At 37.3% G+C, this 13912-nt stretch overlaps 1 protein-coding gene across 1 annotated transcript; it reads left to right on the top strand.

The window, feature by feature from the left end:
- Positions 1 to 852: 852 nt before the first annotated feature.
- LOC137810664 (cyclin-D1-1) lies at positions 853 to 4521 on the top strand. The gene is made up of 6 exons (XM_068612051.1): positions 853 to 1290; positions 1424 to 1510; positions 2323 to 2421; positions 2607 to 2808; positions 3090 to 3220; positions 3307 to 4521. The coding sequence occupies exons 1-6, from the start codon at positions 1036 to 1038 to the stop codon at positions 3535 to 3537; spliced, it is 1005 nt and encodes a 334-aa protein (XP_068468152.1). The 5' UTR covers positions 853 to 1035; the 3' UTR covers positions 3538 to 4521.
- Positions 4522 to 13912: the final 9391 nt, after the last annotated feature.

The following is a 13912-nucleotide window of genomic DNA, read 5'->3' as shown; positions in this document are numbered from 1 at the left end:
CCCCCCACTCTAGTTTAAAGTCATCTTTTCTAACATTATGAATTAGAAAATAAACCACATCTTATATAAATAAATATAATACTTTTTCATATAAAATACCTTACAGTAAAGGTAAATAAAAAATACTATAATAATAGAATAAATGAGGATAAATTCGGAAATAATACATGCTAAGGTGATTTTCCTTCTACATCTCTTGATTTTGGATGGAGATGATATTTACTGTTCACATGTATATCTATCTTCTGATTATCTTTCGCACAAAATCCTGAATCCAAATAGTTAATATCCCCTCATTTATTATTTACCTGTGTGAACATTACATTTAAAAAAAAAAAAAAACAGATGCTTAGTCTAACAGAACACATGCTAAATAACTTTTCTTTTGAGAATTTAGTTTTTAACCAATATAAAAAATAATGTTGGTGGGTAATGACACCAATTGGATAAGACTTTTCTTATTGCTCTATTATTATTTGAAACTTGTCTAACTTTTACTTTTGGTAAAATTTTATATTGAGATTTTAATGCTTAAAAAATTATTGAGAATTAAAATTTACAGATGATATAAATGAAATAGATTTATTTTAAAATAAAAAACAAAAATAAACTATTTTATCTAAATAGGATATTTAAGAAAGAAACGGCAATGCATTTCAAATTTCTTACAATTTGGAAATTTTAACCGAGTTCTTCTATACATAAAAATAATAATTAAAGAGAACTACACATGTTTGTCCATATGCTATTATTTAATTTAAAAAAGAATAATTTAAAAACATAACACAAAAAATCTCAAAAGTTTTATCTTATAAAAGAAACTGCAATTGAGAAAAAAAAAAAATTGACCCAGGCATCGCATATTTATACTTAAACAAACAAACATATGAAGAGCGTGCCTGTATCTTTCATCAACAGATACACTCTCTCCCTAAACTCTCCACCACAACTTCCACTTCCGGCGACTTCTCCGATCGTTTGCCGGCGACACCTCATCGGAAGCCATGGCCACGGAATGAGTATCCGCCGATCGCCATGTCGGTCTCCTGCTCCAACTGCCTCCCAGATTCCTTACTTCTCTGCGGCGAGGACTCCTCCGGAGTCTTGTCAGGAGAATCGCCGGGATGTTCATCCGACCTCGATTCCTCGCCGCCGTCGGAGGAGGATTCCATCGCCGGATTCATCGAAGACGAACGACACTTCGTTCCCGGATTCGAATACCTCAACAGGTTCCAATCTCGCTCTCTCGACGCCTCCGCCAGAGAAGAATCCGTTGCATGGATTCTCAAGGTAACTAACTCTCCGGCCTGACACGCTGTTGCGTTCTTATACCAAACCAATGCGCCGCACGCAACTGTCTTTGGAAAATGGCGGTTTGAGTTAAAGATCTATTTTTTTATCGGTTTTAATATGGTGTATGCAGGTCCAGGCTTGTTACGCTTTTCAACCGCTCACGGCTTATCTTTCCGTTAATTACATGGATCGATTCTTGAATTCTAGAACGTTGCCGGTGAGTTAGATACTTGAAGTTCATTTCAGAGAATTTAAAGATTAATAAAAATTGGAAATGAAGATTTATTGGAAGCTAAATGATGAATCTGTGAATTTGGGTGATAGTTATTAGTTTCACTCATGTGCATGAAAAGAAAATAATTCTACGCTAAGTATTGACTTTTCAAAGCGAGAGTGTCACGGGGCATTATCACAAGAAAAAACTTTTTTAAAAAGAGTAAAAAGGTTGGTTACTGTGTAAATAATTATAGACTTTCGTTCAATCACAAACTTTTATGAATAATGTGTAATAGTAAATCAACATTCTACTTTTAATTTAAATATGTATATTCGGACAGTGTTATACGAACTACATATATGGTACAGTACTTTTATTAATTTAGTTATGTTGTTGGTTTTTATGTGCCTATATATTACTATGTCCAACAATTTTAATTCATTTAGGATTATTGGATCATAGTAATTTTCTTGTGCAAATAAAAATAAATATTAACGACATAACTTTTATGCCTTTTAATATAGTTTTGTTATTGAGCAAAGTTCCATGATATCACGTAAATCTTACTTCCGGTGAATTTTGTAAATCTTATTAATAATTAATAACAAATATTTAAAAATATGTTGTTAATATTGTTTTTTTATTATAGCTTGCTAAAGCTTCTTGTAATCTAAAACTCTTTCTATCTACGTGCATTGAACTTGGTAGTATGTGAAAAAAGTTTGATTATTAGTGTACTCGCAATGATAAACTGATAATTATGATTAGCTTTTTTTTAATTTACTGTTTGATATTTATAAATATGTTTACAGCAAACCAATGGGTGGCCATTCCAACTTCTATCAGTTGCGTGCTTGTCTTTGGCGGCAAAGATGGAGGAACCTCTAGTTCCGTCACTGTTGGACCTTCAGGTATGTGTCACAACCATGATTCAGTGTGAGAAAACGATATCAAAGACGCATTCGTGAATAAAAAATGTGGATACATTGATTAAAATATTAACTCATGTACTTAACTCTGTGGTCGTCTCAATTATCGCGAGTTATGTACATCATAGTACATGACAAATACATCATTCCTAATTTAATGTATGCAGGCAGAAGGTGCCAAATACCTATTTGAGCCCAGAACAATTAGAAGAATGGAGCTGCTTGTTCTGAGCGTTTTGGATTGGAGGCTAAGATCGGTTACTCCATTTAGCTTCCTCGATTTCTTTGCGTGCAAGTTAGATTCAACTGGAACTTTTACCGGGTTCCTCATTTCACGTGCTACGCAAATTATCTTATCCAATATCCAAGGTATGCATTCATCTTGTAGACATGTGTAGAAGCAAAAATGTATTTTGGTATATTTGTGAAAAAACAACTGCTTTACAATTTCATTTTAATAATATAATAATATACATTATTTTACTTTTTAATTTTAAATAAGTTAAAATATTAATATAATAAGTTGTTAAATAATTATTTTATTTTTTATGACACATATCAAGTATCAATGAGAAATTTAAGTTTCATTAAAAAGTATCGGAAAATGATTAAGGCATGCTTTCTGTAGTAACTTTATTCTGTTTTTCCAGAGGCTAGTTTTCTTGCCTATTGGCCATCATGCATTGCTGTAGCGGCCATTCTCCATGCAGCTAACGAAATTCCTAATTGGTCTCTCGTTAGACCCGAGGATGCCGAGTCGTGGTGCGAGGGGCTAATAAAGGTAAGCAAGTTCAAAGAGTTGGTTGAGAGTTTTTAAGTGAAAAATATGGATCAGGTTGCCAAAATACGTTTATCTGATTGTTGCAGGAGAAAATTATAGGATGCTACCAATTAATGCAAGAACTTGTGATTGACAATAACCGGAGGAAACCACCTAAAGTGTTACCGCAGCTGCGAGTGACATCTCAGCCCCTTCTAAGATCTAGTGTGTCGTCATTCTCAGCATCATCCTCTTCTCCTTCATCCTCATTGTCTTGTAAAAGGAGGAAATTAAATAACTGTTTATGGGTAGATGATGACAAAGGAAACTCCCAGTGAAGAGAAAAGAGCAGTAATAAAGGAGGAGAAAAAAAGAATGAAATAAGGTGGTGGTCCAAGTTGTCCAGAGGGTATTTTTGAGTTTAAAATTGACCAGAGTCACGGTGTACATTATAATAGTATAGACTATTTTATGAGAGTTGTGAAACTTTATTATTGTTATTATTGTTTTGTTGGTGGGTGTTGCATTCATCAATGGCTTTGCAGATTCCCTAGGAAAGGGGATTTTGCAACATAAATATATTGTTGTGGAAAAGTGTGTGTGTATGTGAGAGAGGGAAAATATAGAAAGATGCATTTAATGTTTTGGTCGATCAAAGTGTGGAAGAAAGAAGTGGGGAGTTTGGAATTCAAAGATGCGCTGGTTATTGGTGAAAGAGGTGGGACAATGGTTCAGAGCTGGTATGAAAAAAGCAGAGTCGCAGAGCAGAGAAATAAATTGGGTCGGCAAATCTTAGGGTATTGAAACTTTGAAGTTATGGCTGTTTCTTATAATGGGATCTCTAAGTCAAGCTTCTCATCTTGACCAGCATCTTCGCTTCTTCAGTTTACACGTTACTTTTGAAACTGTCACTAGAGTACAAAAACCTAATAGCAATAAGTTGAAGCTTGCCACATTTTGTGGACTTTTTTCTTCTGATACGCGTGAGACTCCTCTGGTGCGTGTCTCGCACGTGTGTATGTGTGATTTTATTTTTTTTATGTTTTAGTTATGGCGGGAATTGTTTTTTATTTCCTTTTCTTTTCGGCTTGAGCTTTGGCCTAACTATACAGGATCCATTGCCTGGTGTCAACGCGTGATGGAAACACGTGTCTACAGTTTTACCTTCGTCTTGGATTTTTTCATTTGTTTTCCAGAGAGGAGAACCCTCTTCTTTTCTAGTGCCTAAATGGCTTTGCAAGAAATGGGAGTAAAGGTCTCTGGGGCCTTCTCCTGCGTGCTTTGTATTGAATTCATTAATATTAACATGTTCTTTTCACTCATTCTTCCATTCTAATGACCTTGAATCATGCATTGTTCAGCTGACTTTTATCTAATGACCTTGATCCATCCAAGAACGTGACAAATGATTCGCAATTAGATACCATGTAGATTTGCCATTTGTTCTTATTACTGCATGAAAAGAAAGTTTAAGGCCCTCTGTGGAATCTAGTGAGGCATAACTCTGAATACACGGCCCCCCTAGCAATAAAGAGGGTTTAATCAGTGACTATGACTACTCAATTAACCAGTGTCTGCTCGTGACCATTTCCAGACTGTTCTATATCATTGTATTATTAACCATACATACATACAACCAACCACTAACCCACTGAAATTTCAGACAGTCCTTGCCTTACACTCATGTGTTCATTCACTCAGACATAGATCTTCATATCAGAATAATTTATTTTAGGAACCTAAAGGTCTCAAAATTTACATCACACACTTTTTGGCTACGAAGTGGAGGATGGGTAGCTAGCAACTACCTAAGCGAGCTAGCTTTTGAACACATATTTTGATGAAATTCATAAATTGAAAGCATATAACAATAAAAATAAATAAACAAATAAAAGCAACAGATGTTTAAAAAGCTACTTTAGTATAATTTGTTCTGTAGAAATACTAAATTAAAAGGCCCGAGTCGCAGTGAAGTTGTCATTTAGCCCCATATACCCGACACAAGGTATATTATTTTTGCATGCAGTAACATACACCACAATGGCTTTATTCCCATGTCTTGGCAGAAAAAGTAAGTATGCATGTTAGGCATTTGTCTCGCAATCTTATCAACACTTCCTTTGCATGACACCCATATGGCCACTTATTGAATCAACATCCTATTCTCTCCATCTCATCCATGCATTTCTGTTTAAACCCATGTTCATCAAACTATGCCACTTCATAGATGGACCATAGTGAAGAAAAATATGGCAACGTAGTGACAATCCAAGCTCAGTACCTGTTTCTCTCATTGCTCTTGGATCCTTGCTCTCTGTAATTGATCATGCCATGGAGCAAGGACTACTCATTGGACCACCTAATTTATTTATTATATATTGCATACACACCAGGAATTTTCTTTAATATTCCACCTGAATTATTTTTTATCTTTTATCAAGCGCATAGCAATTCATACTTTGAACTAAAATATCAGGGGCCATCCTCATTGATAACAGGCATCATCTCTTTCCTATATAGTACATACTATACTATCCCTGCTTTATGAATTGCTTCAGGATAGTGCCACCATTGTGGATCCCCCAATCAACTCTATCTTCTATATTTCACTTGTCAATTTATTAAGACCTGCATTTCATTAAAGGTAAATGGCAGTTTGCTTAACTAATTAATGCAATGTTGCAATAGGTCAACTTGGTGGGAGCCATACAAATTTGTATTAAGTACTAATTAATCAGATCAAACAATTGCAGGGCAGCTGGTAGATTGTGACGAAAATGGATCCGCTCCTATTCCATTTTAACAAGATAAGTCATGGTAAAATTCATACCTATTTCTCTCTTGATAGATTGATTTAATTCATATCCTATTCAGTAGAAACTAATTAAAAGAAATAATAAAATTATTTAATTGATATCTTTATTTTGATCTACTTTAATAATATATATATAATAAAATAAAATTATAATTACTGAAAACTATAAAATAAAAATACTAACAACAACTCATTAAAATTATCATTAATGTAATATTAACGGTAGATAATTTAACACTAATAAAAACTAATTAATGTGAAAGAGATAGAGAAAGGATTTTAATATAATCACCTATATGAAGTAATCATATCTTTGCCCCCGTAATCAACACAATGATAAATCTAGAGAGCCTTTGTGCAATAAAATCCAAACATTAATCAAAAGCCTGCTTCTTAATAGTATTAATGGTAGGACAAGCCATGGACAAAAAGACAATATTAGCATTAAAACTTTGATTACTTGGTCCCTTCCAAATTCTTCTATCAATTAAAACAATGCACGTGTGAAAGAGAATTAATTTATTTAATTATTTAACCCAAATGCAAAATCTAATTTATAAACCAACCCCGAGACTGTTGAAGTAAGAAGAGAACATGCATATATAGCTTGTGTCAAAAAAAGGTCACTAAGTATTACTAATAGCCAATCAAAGTGGAGTAATTATTAAATTCTTTAAACATCTTTACTGATTTCTCTTCACTTAAAAAAAGATTAATCTTTAATTGTCCCTAGTGCAAGAAAAAGGATTTGATATATTAGTATATATTACAATATCTAAATCTATGAGAACGAACACAATGAGTAAACTTTGCGGAGAAAGAAATAAGATTTATAATCTATATTTTTTCACATCCTTAATTAACGAATGAGATTTATGTTAGGTGCATGTGCGTGGGGTTGTTTTTATTACTACCAAACATATGAAGTTTTATTTTGTAATTTTCTTTATCATAAACAATGGGTGCTAATAATTCTTTAAAAGTGAGAGCTATTTTCTCAATTAAATATATTTTTGTATATTGATGTGAAGTATTATCCCTTTCTCTCAGTTATATTTTTTGTCCATAAAATTGAAATCTAAAACACTGAGATTTAAATTCAGTCTCAACACCAACCACATGCTAATTCTCAATTAAATATATGAAGAATGATAAATTATTATTAGCGAATTATATTTGGCCCTTATGATTTCAAAGGAATATATTGATTGGTCAGTGAGATTTTCAACGTCCTTTGTGGGATCTATTAGCATATATACTAAGTGGACTTTCCTCTCCCAACAAGATTTTCTCCATATACACCAATCAGATTCAAATTTCTATCCTCATTACATTATCACAACTGGTACCTCCGATTTCTTTTATCACATTTATAATTTTTTATAAATAAAAAATAATATATGTGTTTTTGTTTTTCTTACATATAAAAATAAATAAATTAAATTTATTATTTATTATACATTATATTAGAGTTATGTTATAAAAAAACACTTCCCACTTTTTTAATTTATGTGTAAGAGTCATTTTTCGTTATTTGTTAGTGTATTTTCTACTTTTTATTTTTATTTTTGTAAGCATGTTTTAATTTTTTATTTCTATTTTACATAAATGTCTTTTATTTTGAATTTTATATAGTGACTTCAGGAATTATTTATTTCTATGATTAATCTAGTTCATTTAGTGATTTAAGAAAAAACAAATCCTTAGATACTTAGATAGATTGAATAGATTACGTCATTATGGATGAATAACAATCAATCTTATCTAATTAATATATTATGCATGAAAATCAGTCTAGTTTTTTTTTTATATTCGATTTTTGTAAAGTTATTTAATTTTTTTCCCTTTATATACTAATTTTACGACTTGTACACACTAATTTAATTTAATAAAAGTAAAAATTTATATCAAGTGAAATTATCTATTATTTTTAGATAAATGAGAGAGTATTTTCAAATAATCTTTAAAATTTTAACAATAATTTTATTAATGGACTGGAAAACCATAAAAAAAGTGTTATATATATACTAGATGAAACTATATTAGTAGGGTTTGCACAGTCGAGACCATGACTCGGCATCCGATCCAAACCGACCGACACCACAAAGACTATTACGCCTAAACAGGATTAATGAGGCTAATCAACGATCAAACACTAGGTAATGCATTCCTAAGCATGATCCAACTTCCTAATCCGGCTCAATAACAAAGGGCTTGTGATAATAATATAAATAGACACAAATTTCAAGAATCAGGTACGTCAGTACACAGTATTAATAGCGTCGAGTACCGAATACTGAATTCTTACTTGAGCGTTGGAGTGCCTTTTGCAGGTACCATCCGAGCTGGACTTTGGGAGGACGAGAAGTAGAATAGTGAAAGAAGAGTGAGGGACCCGCTTTAAGAAGAAGGAAGAAAGAGTTGATCAACCGACCTATGAGTGTTTGAATCGTTCTCTTGGTTCCAACCCTGTACGAGAACAATTGGCGCCCACCGTGGGGCCAAGAGAATTAGCGTGAAGAGGAAAGTATATAGTATCAACCAGAAGCATGGTGAACAAGAAGATGTTTGATGCTGAGCATATGAAGCTTTTGATGTCTCTACAGAAAGAGATGACCAAGATGAAGAGAAGGAACGAGGAGACTAAGTGGGAGAATGATGATGAGATAATGAAGAGATGAAAAGGAAGTTCGTGGAGTGGGGTCCATCTGTCGGACCGACCAACCTTGTCGGGAGGTCCTTCACCACCCCTACCGACCCTAGGATTGTTGAGGAGCCAAAGGATAAGATCCACACCTAGGAGGTTGACGAACTATCCGAATAGGTTGGTCCCTATGACCGACACTCTGGACTCGACCCGTCGACATCCGTTCACCCACTCCATAATCAGAGTGTCGCTGCTAGATAAGGGGAAGGGCTTTAACATGGATCGTTACGACAGCACGAACGACTCTGACGAGCACATGTATTTGTACACCACACACATGAGCTTGTACACTTTGAACAACGCAGTTCTATGCCAAGTGTATCCTACATCGCTGAAAGGAGTAGCTTTGAGCTGGTTTACGAAGCTCTCTCCAAACTCTGTCGACAGCTTTGAGACATAGTTTGCCACTAGCCGACAACATCATCTGACCTTCAATGCCCTGGTCAGCATTTGCCAGGAGAAGGGAGAATCACTGAGGAATTTTGTTGATAGGTTTGGAAAAGTAGCCATGAGCATATGGAATTTGAGTCCGGACGTGGCCATGCATCACATGCCCACGGCCTTGCGATGGGGACCTTTTGCTGACAGCTTTTGCATGCATCCAACTGCAAACTTGGACGAGCTTAGACAGAGGCCGGTGGAAGAGCTGAGAGAGTTCAGGAATCAAGCCCGGGTCGAAGCAAGTGGAGACAAGGGAAAGGAGGAGCGTGAGAACCGACCAACCGCCAATCGAGGAGATAGGCGCAGAGACAACTAGGGACACTGGTTCACAAGATATACCCCCTTAAGTGCCGACAGGGGAAAGATCTTTGATGAAGCTTTGAGTGCCGAGTTGATTCCACCACCGAGGAGGGTTGCAAGTCCTGAGAACACCGACAATACTCGTAGATGTCGGTACCATAGAAACAGTGGACACACCATTGAGGAGTGGCAGGCACTGACGAATAAGATCGAGAAACTTATCCAAGTTGGACATCTCCACCGGTTTGTACAAGGGGGCCGAGGTGTGAAATGGTCTCCACAGAGGGAAGAGCCGACAAAACAAAGAGACCACACTCCTCCGGGAGCACAAGAAGATGACCGTCAACCCGAACATCGGTCGAGAAGGGAGGACCCTTCAAGAAGGGATGGAAGAAGGGGAGACCGAGAGGTCATTAACACGATTGTTGGGGATTCGATGGGGAGGTAGCTCCAACAACGTCAGGAAGAAACACCTGAGGGCAGTGCATCAAGTGAACATCATTTTGTTCCGACCGAGGATGTCACCCATCACCTTCACTGACGAAGATTTTAAGGGTGTCGACCCTTCACAGGACGACCTTATGGTGATATCAATCGACATTGACAAATTCACCATTATGAAGACGCTGGTGGATCAGGGGAGTTCAATAAACATTCTCTTCTGGAAGACGTTCAAACAAATAAGGATAGCTGAGCAAGAGATAAAGTCGTATGACGATCATGTGATCGGCTTCTCAGGTGAAAGAGTGGGCACCTGAGGGTATATCAAACTTTATACCACCTTCGACGAGGGAGAAGCGAGCAAGAATATCAAAATCCGATACTTAGTAATTGGTGCCAACACCTTTTACAACATTTTGTTGGGACGACCGTCCATCAATAGGTTGAGGGCGATCGTTTCCACACCTCATCTGGCCATGAAGTTTGCGTCGACGTTGAGAGGACATTCTCATGGTGCACGTAGATCAGAAAGTAGCATGAGAATGTTACGTAGAGAGCCCAAGGGTAGACCCTACACGTCAGGACGCATATGACAACCGATCCCCTAGGCGTAAATCCTCCTGAGGACGAAGGTCCCCTCGAGGAGAAGCTCAGTCAGTGCGCAAAGAGCACATGGTCACTTTAGTCGACCTTGATCCTTGAACGGTGGAGCCGAGACTTGAGGCTAAGGAAGAATTACGCCAAGTTCCTCTCCTTGATGAGGAACACACCACCTACGTAGGCACAACCATAACAGCAGCCGAGGCTGAGTTGATACATCAAGCATTGAAGAGAAACGTTGACCACTTCGCTTGGTTAACATTAGATATGTCGGGAGTGAGTTCGGATATCATTACCCACAAGCTCTCGGTCTATAGGGAGGTGTGTCCAATAGCCCAGAAGAAGTGTAAGCTTGGTAAGGAGAAAAGATTGGTAGCAAAGGAAGAGGCTAAGAAGCTCTTATCGGTCGGGTTCATATGTGAAGCTTGATACACTACATGATTGACTAACATAGTCATGGTTACCAAGGCTAATGGCAAATGGAGGATATGTGTGTTGATTATACGAATCTCAACAAGGCATGCCCAAAGGATTCGTACCCGCTTCCTAACATCAATCGGTTGGTAGATGGCGTGGTTGACCATAAAAATTTGAGTTTCTTGAATGCATATTCTAGCTATAACTAGATAAAAATGCATCCGAGGGATAATGAGAAGACTGCCTTCATGATGGACGGTGCAAACTATTACTACAAAGTAATGCCGTTTGGCCTGAAGAACGCTGAAGCGACCTATCAGAGACTCATGGATGAGAAATGTGAAGAAATTTTCCAGCAGCTGAAGAAGTTCTTATCCTCACCAATAGTGATTCTGAAGCCGAGATCCGACCAATCGATAATTGTCTATCTATTGGTCTCGGAGGAGGTGGTAAGTGTAGTGCTGGTACAAGAGGTAGAGAAGGAAGAACGCCCTGTGTACTTTTTTAACCAAACGCTCCACACGACCGAAACAAGGTACCAGATGATAGAGAAGGTTGCACTCACCCTCGTTTTAACTGCCAGACGGATGAGGCTGTACTTCCAGAATCACACCATAACGGTAAGAACCGACTACCCAATTTTTAAGATTTTATATAAGCCAGATCTTGCAGGGCGCATGATAGGGTGGTTGGTAGAGCTCTCGAAGTTCGACATCCGTTACGAGCCAAGAGGTGCAATCAAATCCTAGTGCTTAGCTGATTTCTCCGCCGAGCTAACTCCCCAGCAAGATCTTTCGGTTATTTGGGCGATATATGCGGATGGTTCATCCAATAAGGTTGCGTGTGGTGCAGGGGTCGTTCTAGAAGGTCCGGGCAACCTCACTCTGGAGTAAATGCTTACATTCGGGTTCAAGACCATCAATAATTAGGTTGAGTACGAGGTCATCCTAGCCGGACTAAACCTGGCCTACAACATGGGAGCTTGCGAGATAATATGCAAAAGTGACTCCCAGTTGGTGGTTGGTCAGATAAAGGGGGAGTTCAAAGTGAACAAGTCGTTGCTGCAAAGATACTACCACACAGTCTCCAACCTCATTGTCAGGTTCAAGAAGGTGACGGTAGAGCACATCCAGAGAGAAGACAATACGAGGGCTAACGCGCTATCTCGGCTTGCTACAACTAAGAAGAAGATCCACCACAAGTCTGTGGTGCAAATCCACTTGAAAAATCCCAGCGTAGGAGAGGCCGAATGCCTAGCCGTAACCGAGACCGACACTTGGATGGATCCAATCATTCAATACTTAAAGCTCAATATATGGAAGTTGGAGGAGAAGGAAATGAGACAAAAGTGTGCAAGGTACACCATGATCGGCCAGGACCTCTACGAAAGAGGATACTTCAGGCCGCTATTAAAGTGTGTCACTAAGGAGCAGGTACATCCTCCAGGAAATCCACGAAGGAGCTTGTGGAAACCACTCGAGCAAAAGAACGATGACTACTAAGGTCCTCAGAGCCGGATACTATTGACCGACCGTCCAAAGCGAATGCGCAGACTATGTGAAGAAATGTACTAAGTGTCAGGAGTTTGGCCCCTTTTCCCATGTCACTGTATGGTATCACCATGGTCGTTCACCATCTGGGGAATGGACATTAGCGGTCCCTTCAGCACAGGAAAAGAGCAGACAAAGTTTCTCTTGGTCGGAATCGACTATTTCACCAAATGGATCGAAGTCGAGCCCCTCGCTTCCATCTCGTCCAAGAATGACCAAATTTCGTGTGGAGAAGCATTGTGTGTCGGTTCGGAGTCCCCCATACCATCATAATCGATATGGGCGACAGTTCATCGACCGAGGACCTCGACATAAAATCAGTAACAAGCTCAACATAATGATGGTAGGGTCTGCATGACTGAGACCATGACTCGGCACCCGGTCCAAGGCGACAGACACCACAAAGACCATTATGCCTAAGCATGATTAATGAGGCTAATCAACGATCAAACACTAGGTAATGCATTCCTAAGCATGACCCAACTCCTTAATTCGTCTAAATAACAAAGAGCCCATGATAATAATATAAATAGGCACAAATTCTAAGAATCAGATATGTCATCACACAGTATTAATAGCGCCGCGTACCGAATACCGAATTCTTACTTGAGCGTCGGAGTGCCTTCTACAAGTACCATCCGAGTCTGGGCTTTGGGAGGACGAGAAGTAGAACATCGACAGGAGAGTGAGGAACCCCCTTTAAGAAGAAGGAAGAAAGAGTTGACCAACCGACCGAAGAGTATTCAAATCGTTCTCTTGATTTCAACTCAGAAACTAATGATTTTTTTTAAATGAATCATATAAGAATTGAATTTTTTAATGATGACAAATGATTTTTTAATAAAAATTTGTTGTCTATGCGCTAATAGAATAATTTGTTTACACCTTATCCGATCACAAATTAAAATATGATAAATTGATTGGTTTTCGATGCATTGATTATATATATATATATATATATATATATACACCAAAACATATCAGATGTAACATTATAAAGGTTTTTATAACAATATATAAAAATTAAACCAAAATTTTAATCTATACACAAATGAAACTTTTCAAATCCAACTATTTGATATAAGTTTTAGAGGATATACATATGAAAACATAATTAACTGGTTGTATACCATAGAGATGTATATGATGAGGAGGGTTGTCAGCCTGTCATACCGCAGATTGGGGTAAGAGAAGAGATGTGAAACCATCTCAAAAGTTGGATAACAATATGAGAATTTTTTGATTTTCTCATGGCATTAGTTCCATCATTATATCATCCATCATGATCTAGGGACAAATAATAGTATATATAAATGGGAATTTGGGTATTCATCATCACTTTCTATAGCTTATAATTTACCCATCATCATTATATAAAAACAAATGATTTTAAAGTCTCTATTATTAAGTCGTTTATCCAGGATTGCAGTCTCTCCTGTTAA

The sequence above is a fragment of the Phaseolus vulgaris genome, chromosome 2, assembly GCF_000499845.2.
Source record: "Phaseolus vulgaris cultivar G19833 chromosome 2, P. vulgaris v2.0, whole genome shotgun sequence".
In the NCBI taxonomy this organism is placed as follows: domain Eukaryota; kingdom Viridiplantae; phylum Streptophyta; class Magnoliopsida; order Fabales; family Fabaceae; genus Phaseolus; species Phaseolus vulgaris.
Note: the sequence above shows the minus strand (reverse complement) of the source record. Positions and strands in the feature narration are given on the sequence as shown.